The sequence below is a fragment of the Seriola dumerili genome, unplaced genomic scaffold (assembly GCF_002260705.1).
Source record: "Seriola dumerili isolate Sdu_G_001 unplaced genomic scaffold, Sdu_1.0 BDQW01000493.1, whole genome shotgun sequence".
In the NCBI taxonomy this organism is placed as follows: domain Eukaryota; kingdom Metazoa; phylum Chordata; class Actinopteri; order Carangiformes; family Carangidae; genus Seriola; species Seriola dumerili.
The window spans coordinates 212,880-227,278 of NW_019174748.1; the positions used below are offsets into that span (position 1 = coordinate 212,880).

Here is a 14,399-nt window from a genome sequence, read left to right on the forward strand (position 1 = left end):
CACACTAAGATTCTTTGTAGACTTATAACAAGAATAGTAAATTGAATGTAATGATGTTGCTGGTTTACAGAAAGAAAACAGCATTCAGAAAGGGTTTGAAATGGGTGGATAGCACTCCCCCAGTGGGTGAACCTAGGAAGAACAAAAGAACATCACACATGTCAGATTCACATGACAACTGTTTATTTGTGTCAAATCTGAAAAGTCTATATAATATAAAAGTGTTAAAAATTCTATTTAATTAAAATAAATCATTTGTGTCAAAGAAAACAGGAGAAAACATTTCCATCATTTTATAAGTCAAGACTTTCAGATTATAAAATGTGTGAGTTTATTATCAGTGAATGTGAATAAACAGTTTAAAAAAATAAACGTCACTGATGATGATAATGTCAGTAAAGGTCTGATCAGCACAGACACATTTGGAGACATTTGGCCCCTGGACACACACGTGTAAGAGGCCCCCACCCTCCTACACTGGATGAGGGGTGGTTTTATGGTTTGCAGTCATTTTGTGTCTGTTGTCTTTTGATTAACTTTCCAATGATATGATAACAGTCACTTCAAACTGAGGCACAGGACCACGGGCCCCTTAAACCCTGTGGAGGATGTCATACCTTCACGCAAACCTCAGCTGTCCATCGTTGGCTCACTCTGATTTCTCTGTGGTTGATTTGTTTAAACTGACGAAGAGACAGCAGGATCACTATGGGCTCTCGTCAGGGTCAAAAAGACTCTGAGCCTTTGAAGTGGTCACTCATGATTCCACAGTCTAGGGCTGTAAATGAACCTTTGTGAAATAACCTAAACCACAGTGTGTGTGAACATTTGTCAAACTAAACCACCTGCCCTCTGATTGGACAGTTTGACTCTGCTTCTGTTCACAAAGCTCTTCATCTTTCACAGTGTGTGTGTGTGTGTGTGTAAGCTCACCACTGATCTCGCCTGTTCATAATCTCTTTTCTCCACGTGAAGAAATCTGATTTATTTCACAGGTTCCCACAGACTGTGGAATCTTTAGTAACATCCCATTACAGACTCAGAACCTTTTTGACCCTGACATGAGCCCATAAATGACTATGGTGAGGAGTTAATGGATTCAACAGATGTGTGAACTCTGTGAAACAGCACCACTTGCAGGTCGACATCAGCAGGTGATTCTGAGTTCACATCTGTGTGTTGATTCTGGGAAGGAACGTGACCTCAGGTGACCTCTCTGCTAGTTGTGTTTGGCAGGAAGATAATCCAGCTCATCGCTCTCCTCTGGTCCTCTGGACTCCGCAGAGCTCTGCCCTCCGTCTAATGACACACGATGACATCATACACTGAGCCAGAACTAAATATGACCATGAAGAGATACAACCAACAAGATGAGACCAGACAAGATGAGATGAGAAATCAGATTTGAGGCATGAGATGAGGTGGAGTGAGATGGAGACATGAGAGGAGACAAGAAGTAATGACATGATGAATAAAATGAGCTCACATAACATGAGATGGATAAGATTAAATGAGATACTGTATATCTCTATATAAAACTCTATAACCTCTTAGTGCTGCATTGACACCATTGATCACAGGATCTTATTACAGAGACTAGAACATGTCATTGGCATTAAAGGAACCAGACTGGTTAAAGTCAGACTTGTTAAACAGATTCCAGTTTGTTCATGTTAACAATGACTCTTTTCCACAAGGTTCTGATCATTTTCACATTCGCATGACCTCCGGTGGTACAGTCAGAAACCTTGGGGTCATTGTTGACCAGGACATGTCCTTTACTTCAAACATAAAACAAGTCTCTAGGACAGCCTTCTTCCACCTGACCATTATTGTGAAAATCAGAAACACCCTATCTCTAAAGGAAGCTGAAAAACTAGTCTAGACTGGACTACTGCAATTCTTTACTATCAGCTCTCTAAATGCTGACCCACTGTGGTTCCTAGACTTACTCTCCACAATAATTGAAGGTCTGAACCTGACTCTGTGAAGGGCCTTCACAATATGTCTGAGGATGTGGATCCGTAGAAATAAAGGTGAATTCAACTGAATGACTGAAACACTGATGAGAGATGAGAATAAATGAGATGAGACAGAACGAGATGTGAGATACAACACGGGGTCAGTGGATGACTGGAGTCTGTGCTGAGCTGATGAAGTGAGACATAAAATGAGGAGTGTGATGAAGGAAAACAAAGATGAAGAGAGGAAACGAGATGAACAAACATCTGATATCTGGATGAAATGAGATGAAAACTGATGATGACAGGACAAGATAAACTGAGATGAAGACTAAATATGAGATGATAAAACAGAGAAACAAGATTAGTTACATATATTAATATATGTATTTCAGATAAACTGAGATAAACGTGAGTGTTTGACGTACAGAGGTCGTGTGATGACAGCAGCTCTGGAGTCTTGATCCGTCCCTCCTCGTACAGAGTCTTCTTCTCCAGGAAACGCTGTTTACTTGGATTAATGTGGACTGCACAAAGACAGGAAATCACATCCACTGGTTTTTAACTTTTACTCTTCATACTGGTCACTTATTGGATTAACTAAATACTGATTGTTGCAGTAGGAGAATTCAGTGATCCAGGTCCCGAGTGAACCTGGTCTGGTCTACAGAGCACGGCCATGTTTGATGTTCGCCTATGACTCTTTTGTTTAAACTAACTAACTCCTGATGGTCTGTGGAGCTGTGAACCTACCTGCAGGCCCCAGGGACGATGACTGCAGGGACCCCACGGGAGAGAGGCATTCTGAGACACTGTAGAGACCTGCTGTGGCCCCTGCTGTGGTGTCTGGTCCTGTGAGGGCCCTGGCCCTTGGTCTGTTACTGGAGCTGGGCTGAGGAGGAAAGTTGTACTGGTCCTCAGTGGGGACAGAAGGCTTGCTGAACTGGGACTCTGTGGGCCCAGTTGGACAGGGATCTCTGGTGGATGCGGACAGAGCCTTAGAGCTGGTCCCATTTGAGCTTGACTGGGAGCGAAGGTGGTACTGGGAGAAACCTCGACTCTCATCAGTTTCACATGGGCCCGCGAATGAGGAGGAGGAGTGGAGGGGGTGGGGAAGGGTGAGGGCACAGGAGGAAGACGAAGAGGACTGGTAGGTGTACTCGAGTGGTCCCAGTTTAGACATCTGGTTGGACAGAGCTCCCACACTGGAGTCCAGGGAGCTGGGGGGTCGAGGGAAGGACTGGGAAGGGGGATGAAGATGAGGGGGAGGAGGGTGATGGAGGGGGGAGGAGGAGCTGGTCATCCTCACCATGTTGTGGATGTCCAGAAGTTTTTCAAACACCTGAGTGGAAAACATAAAACACACAGGTGAGGAAGAGAGGAAGACCCAAACAGGAGCCATGAGGAACACCACAGTCCGAGTGAGTGAGTGAGTAAGTAAGTGAGTGAGTGAGTGAGTGAGTGAGTGAGTGAGTGAGTGAGTGAGTGAGTGAGACGATGGTGACTACAAGTGACAGTATTAACAAAAATAATAATGGAACATGAGATTTCACTTTGACTGAATCACTGATTTCTGCCTGCAGCCTCAGAGTGGGCTGCAGCCTGAGGACCCGGGCAGACACAGAGTTTCATATGATGAAGGTACAAATGTAAAGTCTGTCCTATGGGCGGCGCTAGAGCAGCTACTCAGACTCAGCACAGACAGATGAAGGTCTGCACACAGAAACACTTTAAACCAAGCAGCACTGTCTCTGACCTCGGTCATGACCGGTCTCTTCTTCCTCTTCTTGTCCAAACAGCTGCAGGCTAGAGCCACCATCTTCATACAGCCAGCAGGCTCTGCAGCGCCCCCTGAAGACACAGCAGTTATACAGCAGCAGCTGCAGACAACAGGCAGGAGACACCTCACACGTGATGAAAACACAAAAACACTGACCTTTAATCAGCCGGTGGTCCAGCTGTTTCTTCCAGGATGCTTCAGATGAACCAGTCGGACTGTCCGCAACCTCCTCCACCAGGTCCTTCTGCACCACCACAACCACAACCACAACCACAACCACAACCACAAGCAGAACTACATTTGAGTCAAACATTTGCACAGGAACATTTGAATATGAATATTTCAATATTGGACCCTGGTGGACCTGATGATACCAGTCACATTGTATCTGCACCTGGTAACAGGTAAACCATAAACGTGTGTGTATGTGTGTTCTGACCAGGTATCTCTCTCCTGACTTCCTGTCTTTCTCCAGAGCTCGACGACCAGTCAGCACCTCCAACAACACCTGAAACACACACACACACACACACACACACACACACACACACACACACACACACACACACACACACTTCATCAGTGGTTTCAGTCTCATCGTTGGTGCATTGCTATCTTGAGACAATAGAAAGTGTTCGCACAATTAACCAGCAAAGACCTGTTCTTAAGTCAGTGATGCAGAATTTCACTGTTATTTTTAGGAGCGTTATCAAGAGAGTAATATGTGCCACTCATACACTCATGCTGTTACGCTCAAGCAGAGTGAGCTGAAAATGTTTTTAGTTGTTGGGATTAGTCAGGTACAACATTAGAATACAGCCTCAGAAGGTCAAAGCTTCTTTGTCACATGTTGTGTGTTGTACAACGTCTCTTTCACAAGGCTCTGCAGAGTGTTCTTTCTTACTACCTGGTAAATCCGCCACAGTTTTTCCCATTCATCACCTAAATTTGTCCACCACAGTTTCATAATGAACCGAAGATTTATTCACACTTCTCATCATATAAAATATTTCTAATGTTGTGATTTGTGCTGTTACTTCTCTGTAGAGCTGTGCGCAGCGCAGTGATTCACTCAGACCGTCTTTGCCCCTCAGTGCACACAGAGCTGTCGCTGCCTGTGGCAGGATTGCGCTCACTGGTCAGTCACAACATGTAATCAACTGACTGCAAACAGAATCTAACTCTGTGTGAAACACTGCATTGTTATAATAGCAATCCACCAAGGTGCAAGCGCTTCAATGAATAATTGAGAGATTTAGTAAAACCCTTTTTGAACCATGCGCCTGGATCAGTGATATGTTGATATGGAGAAAACAGCTGATGGAGTAAACAGCTGATAAATAAGCCTGACAGTTATCTCTGTACAGTTCACTTTTCAGTTTTCTTTTCAGACCTGACCATCAGCTGACTCCCATCTATAGATCACAGGTCTTTCGTAAACTAACTACACTTCCCTTCAGCCCCTGCGGTGTCTCACCACTCCAAAGCTGTAGACGTCCACAGCGGTGCCCAGCTCTTTGTTCCTCACGTACTCATCAGGCAGGTATGCTAGCGTTCCTCTTACTGTCTCCGTCTTACCGACAGATGCGGTCTGAGCTGCCGAGCGTCCAGATGAGCCGCGAGACGCACACCGAGCCAAACCAAAGTCCGCCAGCTTCGCCACCAGGTGACGGTCCAACAGGATGTTTGAACTGAGGGCACAGACACAGAGCATTCAGGTGTTGCTGCAGACAGGTGTCATCAGAAGAGTTACAGAGGTATGTTAACTATAGCAGCAGTTACAGTCTAGAGTCAGAGCAGCTGCCAGGTCACTGGTCTCTCTGAGTCACAGGTAAAACACCTGTGAAGACAACAGCTCTGTTTACAAAATAGACATTCTGAACCAATCCGCGTCACATAGCTCAGTGTGATGTCATGAAGTGTGATGTCATGTGTTGTGGTGTGATGTCATGTGATGTCATATGTCATGTGATTAAGTGTGATGTCATATGATGTGGTGTGATGTTATGTGATGCGGTGTGATGTCACGTTCACCTCTTGACGTCTCCGTGGATGAGTGGTGGGTGTCTGCCTGGGGGTGTGTGGAGGAACTGCAGAGCCTTTGACACGTCTTCAACAACATTTACTCTCCGAGACCAGGAGAAGAGCACACACTCCTGACAACACACACGCACACACACAGACAAATATTAATATAAACAGATATTACATCACATCAGAATGTGTGGTGTTGTATGTCTTTGTCTTTCTGCGTGTTTGTCTCTCTCTGTTGTTGTTTATACAGTTTACAATTTTCTCTCTTTTTCTTTGAAGCAAACAATCAAACAAAAAAACAAACAAACAAACAATAAACCAAACAAACAAACAAGCCTGGAGGAGCAGTAATCAGTAGTGTGTGCATTGTGTGTGTGTTTCGTTGTGTGTATATTACATTTTGTGTGTGTGTGTTGTGTGTGTGTTACGTTTTGCAGCTGGTCCTCCAGTGATCTGTTGTCCATGTAGCTGTAGATCAAACACACTGACCCCCCTCCCTCACTGAAGCCCAGCAGGTCCACAATGTTGGGGTGTCTGAACCTGAAGGAGAAGCAGACGAGCTCCGATCATTAAAGCTGAGATAATGAGCTGTGACAGCTTCCTCTGTTTTTACAGTTCAGTGTTCAAAGGTCAAACATTAGTGATTCACTTACTTTGACAGTTTCTCTACTTCAGTCTGGAAACTCTCCTTCAGCAGAGTCCAGTCCATCAGACAGTCCTACAACAACATAACAACATCAGCAACAACATCAACAACACAACAATGACATCAGCAACATCAACACAAAAAAAAAGAAAAAAAAAGACATCAGCAGCAACAACAAAACATCAACAGCAACATCAATAACAACAAAAACAAAATCAACAACAACACAAAACATCAACAACAACAATAACAACAACAACAATAACCACAACATCAACAACAAGTAAAGCTAACCTGCTCGCTGGCAGGTTTCAGACCCTGAGTTTGTCTGTCTCCGCCCCTCCTGCTGCAATAACTGTGTGGGGGCGTGTCCCTCCATCAGAGGTAACAGAGGGAGTGTGGCATGTCCCTAACTGAAGGAGTGTGGGCATGTCCCTAACTGAAGGAGTGTGGGCGTGTCCCTAACTGAAGGAGTGTGGGCGTGTCCCTAACTGAAGGAGTGTGGGCGTGTTCCTAACTGAAGGAGTGTGGGCGTGTCCCTCCAGAGGTAACTGGAGGATTGTGGGCGTGTCCCTCAATCACAGGTAACTGAAGGAGTGTGGGCGTGTCCCTCAATCACAGAGGTAACTGAAGGAGAGGGGGTGTGTCCCTAACTGAGGGAGTGTGGGCGTGTCCCTCCAGAGGTAACTGAGGGACTGGGGACGTAACCCTCTATCACAGAAGTAAATACAGACTGTGCTGACAGAACCTGAGCTCACATTAAAATCTGTTATATCTACAGGGATCACACCTGGACACACCAGCAACACCTTAATAATAATAAACTGTTGACAGCAGTAAATCAGAGATATCATAAACCAGTGTCTGACAGGACGAAGAGACCACATAACCCCTCACTGTTCTGGAAGCCGCTCATTAATGAGTATTGACACGGATTCTGGTCATGTGGGTCAGATTGGTGCGTCTGAACCTTACACCCTACATACAGGTGTAACACCCTGACATTTATCACCCTGTGAACCTCCAGATTCATCTCAGGATAGCGTTGGAGGCTCCGTCCCTCAGACTGCACCTTGTCAAAGTGAGTCACGTGCGATCTGTGTTGTGATTGGCTGACCTGTTTTAGTCTCTTGACGGCACAGTCGGTGTTTTTCAGAGTCGCTCTGTACACGACTCCAAACCCCCCCTCTCCCACCTGCAGGGAGGGGGAGAACCCGTGTGTCCCAGCATGCACCTCTTCATACGACCAGCACATCACCCCGCCTGTCGCCACCTGGGAGGGCTGAGGGATGACATTATCATCATTATAATTATTATTAGCATCATGTTGTGTGTGTGTGTGAGACAGGTTTAGGTTAGGGGTTAGTAACCAAAGCCGTGTTTCTATCGCAGGAACTTTCCCCAGGAACCACGAACCTCTTGAGGAACTATGCGCGTTTCCACCACAGGAACCAGGGTCTAAATTTAGTTCCAGGGTAATTGATCAAACCCCAAAAAAGGTACCTGGTCGAGGGGTAGTGCCTTCCAAAGGTTCAGGAACTTTGGGGGTGTGGTCTGCAGTGCTGAACATTTCTGATTGGTTGAGTACTTGCTGCATTTTATTTCACCCACGATGTTTAAAAGTCCGCAGTGAGTGAGTGAGCGAGCGAGTGAGCACTGAGCGAGCAAACACATTTTCCACACCGCAAAATGGGTCAGGGAGACGATAATAAAAACTGAAACAGGACTTCAAAAAAATAAAGGACCACAACAACCGGAGTGGCTAGGGTTGCCAACCATAACGTATAATACGGGATCGTCACATATTTGAAAATAAAATGCTGTGTCCTGTAGGCTATTGAATATATACGGGACGCAATTTGTCCCGAATTTTGTTTCATGTTATGTCCTCAAAGTGCTGTGAATAATGTAATGCCAAGTAATAATTTTGCATAATCTTCCTGGGACTTTAGGCTGCAGTGGAAACGCAGACAACAATGGGCCACAGCAACCTTTTAGTTCCTGAAGAAAAGTACCTGGAAGTTCGAAACGTGGCTCAAATGTGTTTGTGTGTGTGAGACCTGGGGGGGTTGGTGGAGGCCAGACTGCAGACTGGAGGGGGGTGGAGCAGGTCTGGGTAGAGGTTTTCCTCTTCCTGTATCTACTGAATAAAAGAACAAGTCACACACCTGACGTCAGTGCAGTGAACGTAACACGTAGCAGGTGAACATCAGTCTTTAGTTAATGAGGGTCTCTTAAATCCAGTCCAGACCTCCTCTTGAGAGAGAGAGACCACTGTAGGACACTGTAGGACACTGTAGGACAGTGAAACACACTGACACACACCCTAACTGCTGCACTGCTGATCCTAAAAACAAACAACTGTGTGTGTGTGTGTTACCTTTTGTGGTCAGTTTACAGGTGCTCAATGTGGGCGGGGCCTCGGAGGATTTGGGAGGGGGGTCGAACTGAGGGAGAGAGACGTGAGGACGATGAGCAATAGGAGCAGGTGGAGGAGGAGGAGGAGGGAGAGAGGAGAAAGGCATCATACTGGTCATCCCTGCAAACAGAGAGGAGTTTTATTAAGTCCTGACTCAGAAGTCACCAGAGGTCTAAGGTCAGAGGTCATCAGAGGTGAACTCACAGCCCAGGATGACATCACGGGGGCGGAACAGCTGTAGACGCTCCAATAGGTCAATCAGCTCCCCGACTCGACCGTTCCTGTTCTCCCACTGGTTCATCACCCAGTCGGTCCGCCTCTCCCTCCTCTCAGCCAATCGCACAGTGTTCTGATCGTGGAGGACCTCCGAGGCTACAGGGGGGGGGGGGGCAGAGTTATTGACCAGCTGATCAATAATTTCACTCCGACTCCCTTTATCTCAGACTGTATCTGTAACACAATCACACATCACCTGACGCTGCCTTCAAGTCACATCAGAGTTACTGGAATTATGAGAGTCTGACCTGTGAACAGTTGAACAGTCCAGGGCTGCGCTCTTTTTTGCTTAGGAAGGTTTCTAGCTGAGTGAAATGACCAAGAAGTGTCTAAGCAGCAGCAATGATAAGAGCTGGTTGAATTCTCTAAATGATAAGGAAAGGAGTGATACACCATGGAAGTTTCACCTCAGCAGACACATGTAAATGTAGAAACAACATAGCACCTGTTTTATGTTTATGACACAAATCAAAACTCGGATTGGATTGGAAATCCTTGTCTGATCATCTGAACCCCAAATCCATCTGTCCAGTTAGGGGTCATCATGAAGAACAAGCATATTGAATTTATAGTGAACAATATCATCATCGTAACAAAATACTATAGCCAATACACAAATGTTGTTTTACAAAGTCCCCTCCCACTGTGGAATGCACTAAAAATGAATTTTCTCTACTTAACAATTATGTAGAAATGTCAAAAGCACCTATGCCAGGAAACTACAACATTTATGTCTGAATATAATTTATTCTGATCCCTTGCACAGTTTCTTATTTCTATTTAATTATTACTTTAATGGCTCAACTTTCTCTCTTTGTATTTTTCTTTCACATTATTTCATCAATTCAATCCTGTTTGCATTGTTTTTTGGTTAGGGAAAGGAGTATTGCCCAAGTATTATAAATAAAGTTAGTTTAAAGAAAAGTTTAGTGTAAGTGCAGTTGGATTCCCTGCACCACGATTGTCTTTTCCTAAGTCCTTATAAATTCTCCTTCACATCTTTCCTTGACCTCATGACATTTTACATCGAGGTTAAGAGAGAGACAGACAGAGAGAGAGAGAAAGAGAGAGAAACAGACAGAGCGAGAGAGACAGGCAGAGAGAGACAGAGGCAGAGAGAGAGAGACACAGAGACAGGCATAGAGAGAAACAGGCAGGGGGGGGCAGAGACAGGCAGAGAGAGAGACAGGCAGAGAGAGAGAGGCAGAGAGAGAGAGAGAGGCAGAGAGAGACAGAGACAGGCACAGAGAGAGAGACAGGCAGAGAGAGAGAGAGGCAGAGAGACAGAGACAGGCAGAGAGAGAGAGAGAGGCAGACAGAGACAGGCAGAGAGAGAGAGGCAGAGAGACGGACAGAGAGAGAGAGATGGTCTAACAGACAGACAGGGGAACAGACAAACAGACAGACAGGTAGGTGAATGGTAAATGGACTGCACATATATATAGCGCCTTTCTAGTTTTATCGAGAACTGAAGCGCTTTACAATGGAAGCAACATTCACCCATTCACACACGGTCATACAGCGCATACTTCTACACATGTAGCGCTTCTATCATTCACATACACTCATACACTGATGGGACAGCCATCACAGGCAATTTGGGGTAAAGTATCTTGCCACAGGACACTTCAACACGCGGACTGGCGGAGCCTGCCACCTCCTGAGCCACAGGTAAACAAACAAACAGACAGACAGACAGACAGACAGACAGGCAGGCAGGTAAACAGATCTGTCTGTCCCCTCCAGCTCCTAGTTAGCCATTAGCAGGCAGCCTGAGTCCTAGTTCTGACTCACCGAAGCGGGTCCAGTCCAGGTCTGACAGTCCATCCATGACCCGGCAAAACTCCCAATGGACGGATGACGGCAGGTTGTAGAGGAAGCGTCCCCTCAGGTCTCCCCCCGACATCTCTGAACTTCTTCAAACTAAACTCTGACTAAATTCTCAAGCTAACAGGCTAACAGCTAACACCGCGCGGCCGCGAGGGGGCGTTCACAGCGGTACCCGGAGCAGTCTGTCACATCAGACCAGTCTGAGACAAACCCGATAAAGACCCTACTGAAAGCCTATTCAGTCCATGGACCGAGCACCGGTCTCACACACCGGGTTCAGCCTCACGGGTTCAACTGCTTCCGCCTGTCGACCGGCTCACTGCAATAAGAGCCGCTTCCGATGTGGTCCTCAAAAGTAAAAGCCCGAGAATTTTTTCCTGTGTGTATTACAGATGCTATGGTGTTCAGACATGTTTGAGTTAAAACCTGAGTAAAAGTTACTCTCAGTAAATCTTTGTTATTTTACTTTGTACGTTTTCAACCGTTATGGTTCATACAGATGCTCCAGTTGCAGATCCACACTGAACAGAGACACTGAGCAGGGAGTAAAGACACAGAGGGGAACACTGACACACAAGAGTGGCAAGCAACAGGTTCAACACATCAGGGCGAGGCTCACCACAGAGTAACACAAGGACAGGAAGTAAAACAACCAAATACACAACAGGGAAGTGATTACAAAATAACACAGGAAGTACAAAGTCCACATGAATCATAAGAGGGCAGAGCATGACATCACCAGTGTTGTTAGGTCATAATGAGTCAGTTTAGTCAAAACCTCTGTGATCAGCTGATGAAAGTTCTCTGTTGTGACAAGTGACAGAGACAGTATGTGAACCATTACATGTGAAGCTGATCAGAGTATGAAAGGTTCCCTCATATAAATCTGTTCCCTCATATGTTTGTTTCTCTGTTCTCTCTTCTGTTGATTCTTCATGTCTTCACTGCACCGTGCCTGTTGTGTTGTTGTTGTACTCTGTTTGTGTAGAGTTGTTTGGCTGTGATCTGATCCTGGTCCTGATCTGATCTCGGTCCTGATCTGAGCGGACCCCCCTTGCTGGTTAAGGTTTGTTAAGGCTAGTTAAGACTGGTTAAGCTAGTTGGTGTAATCTCTATTCTGGTGCTTCTCAGTAATATAGACCAAGCAATGCACAGCTTTAGAGCAGCTAAAGTTCAGGTCACTGCCTCTGTGGGGACTTTACATTACTTCCTGTGATGTGACATCACACCCCAACACACACACACACACACACACGCAACTTCCTTTTGCCAAACTTTGTTGGGGGAATTCCTGAATGAACCATTAGTTCAGTGTGTGTGTGTGTGTGTGTGTGTGTGTATGTGTGTGTGTGTGTGTATGTTCCTTAAAGTCTGTAGGCCTAGTTTGAGTTTTGGTCAGTTCTCTCTGGGCCAAACCCTCAGATGTCTGTTTGCATGTTGAGACCTGGGGCCAGTTGCACAAAACACCTTAAGTTAAGATTTTCCTTAAAGTCTGAGTTAAGCTTTTATCTTTATCTTAGTCTAATAATTAAGGAATCACTTAAAGTCAATTAAACTGTTGAACAAAAGACCTTAGCAACCAAAGTATGGAAAAAAACTATAAGTACCCGATTCTATCTTAACCTGCAACATAACTGAGTTTATGGTGATAAATGAAGAAAATTAACCTTAACCTTAAGTGTCATACTTAAGTAGAAAACTTAAGATGTTTTATGTAACCTGACCCTGGTTTTGAGGTTCAGGTTGGACCAGACTCAGTTGTGGCTCTGTAGTCCTGTGGTAATGGCAGAATAAAGGGCATGTCCTCTGTGATGGACAGTGATGTATCTTCACCAGAAAATTAAGTGTAAACACAAGTAAAACAAAATCAAGTTTTTATATATATAGTAAGCTGTGAGCAGTGTCCACAGGTTTCAGCTCGTTTGCCCCAATCCTCGGATACGACTTGCACGAGCATACCAGCGGATCTTTGTTGTCATGGTGTCAGTAATAACCCAGTAAGGACAAGGATAAACACGTGGTTGGGGAGTGGCACAGAAACATTGGTGAGGTAAGAAAATATTTTGATTTGTGTTAAAATAAGTATCCTACATCCTTAGATTAGACAACCTTCGGCATGGTTACACTAAGAAACACGCAGTTAAGATCATGGCTACATTAAACAACATTTCCAATTGGACCCACACAGGAAACGATGCAGTCTCCTGGGTGTTGTCGGTCACAACAGCGTCCTCCTGACTTTCTCATTCCCCTGTCATTCACTGCGGCCACTAGAGGGCGCCCCACAATTCAACATCACTGTGAGTTGATATTTCTACATGAGAATCGCTGGCTGCTGCAGTTAACAGCTGAGTGAACTGTAATAACTGAGACACTCATATAAATGGATCTACACTTTTGTCAGCCCAGCTCATCTGTAAATGTGATGAGTGGAGGATTGTGGGAAACACAGTCCACGTGCAGCCCCTAGAGTTGTGGAGCTAATCAGCCACACATACATGTGTCTTTATATACAAGGTTGATAAATCATAGATGATACTGATGGAGCCTTTTGCCCCCTGCTATTGCAACGCCGCACTGCAACTGATCACATTGATTATTAATATTATAATAATCTAAATGCTCAATCTATTTTATATTATAATATATAACAATAAAAATATAGTACTTATATAGTATTTTTGTTATGTTACATTTATATTACACATACACTAATACACACATGCACATTATAAATATTTTATGTATTTTATCAATGTAATGATCTTTATTTTTCATGTTTGTCACGTTACTGCAGTATTTTACTTTATGCTGTATTACATGTCTCACTGTCCCACTTTACTCAGGCATAAGGGAGCTGCATTTTTGTTTGTTTTTTTCAAAGATTATATTATTACACATAAAACACATTTATGTACACATTTGTTGCAGTGAATTTTCTAATTTTAATTTATAGTTTGTTAAGTTTTCCTTTACTCACCTCCTGTGGCTTTGTAAATGTTGTTGTATTTATGTTGCTGCTGAATAAAAAAGAGTCAGATTCTACTTTTCTCTACTTCTAACTTTTTCTTGCTGCATTTAATTAATACTTAACTTTAAGTAGTATAATCAATAAATAATATATAAACGTGATCTCCATTGATGAATTACTGAGGGGTCTGGGGGCCCTGGTCCAGAGCCTCTGGGAGGAAGTAACTGTTGATAATTATTATTTGAACGCCACAGAGATTCAGTTTAACAACCACAAATAGACTTTCAGTCTGGGGCAGTCCTGTGTAGGAGGGGTGGGGGCCTTTTATTGTCTATGTCCAGGGGCCAGCTATTTCATGATCCACTCCATGATAAGCAGAAGAAAACTGATTGATGGATTAACCAATGAAAAGATGTTTTTGTCCACTGTGAGTGGACGAGCTTCCTAACAAACGTCTGACAGTAAAATTTATAACTACAGGA

At 44.4% G+C, this 14,399-nt stretch overlaps 1 protein-coding gene across 2 annotated transcripts; it reads right to left on the reverse strand.

Moving 5' to 3' along the window:
- Positions 1-232: 232 nt before the first annotated feature.
- irak1 (interleukin 1 receptor associated kinase 1) lies at positions 233-11,304 on the reverse strand. 2 transcript variants are annotated; one of them, XM_022763891.1, is made up of 15 exons: positions 10,911-11,304; positions 9,045-9,212; positions 8,802-8,960; positions 8,482-8,564; positions 7,539-7,703; positions 6,429-6,493; positions 6,204-6,315; positions 5,776-5,897; positions 5,219-5,432; positions 4,181-4,249; positions 3,898-3,982; positions 3,718-3,812; positions 2,715-3,303; positions 2,390-2,488; positions 233-1,299 (listed from the first exon to the last, which is right to left on the reverse strand). In XM_022763891.1, the coding sequence occupies exons 1-15, from the start codon at positions 11,020-11,022 to the stop codon at positions 1,220-1,222; spliced, it is 2,217 nt and encodes a 738-aa protein (XP_022619612.1). In that variant the 5' UTR covers positions 11,023-11,304; the 3' UTR covers positions 233-1,219. The 2 variants fall into 2 exon arrangements, with proteins under 2 accessions (XP_022619612.1, XP_022619611.1); XM_022763890.1 differs by having other exon boundaries at positions 3,898-3,985.
- Positions 11,305-14,399: the final 3,095 nt, after the last annotated feature.

Excerpts from the sequence above, each read along its gene's own strand:
- irak1 (XM_022763890.1), bottom strand. The coding sequence starts at position 11,022 with ATGTCGGGGGGAGACCTGAGGGGACGCTTCCTCTACAACCTGCCGTCA. Across the intron at positions 6,494-7,538 it reads CCGTCAAGAGACTAAAACAG|GACTGTCTGATGGACTGGAC; the intron begins GTCAGCCAATCA and ends ATGTTGTTGTAG. Across the intron at positions 3,304-3,717 it reads AGAGACCGGTCATGACCGAG|GTGTTTGAAAAACTTCTGGA; the intron begins GTCAGAGACAGT and ends TTTTCCACTCAG.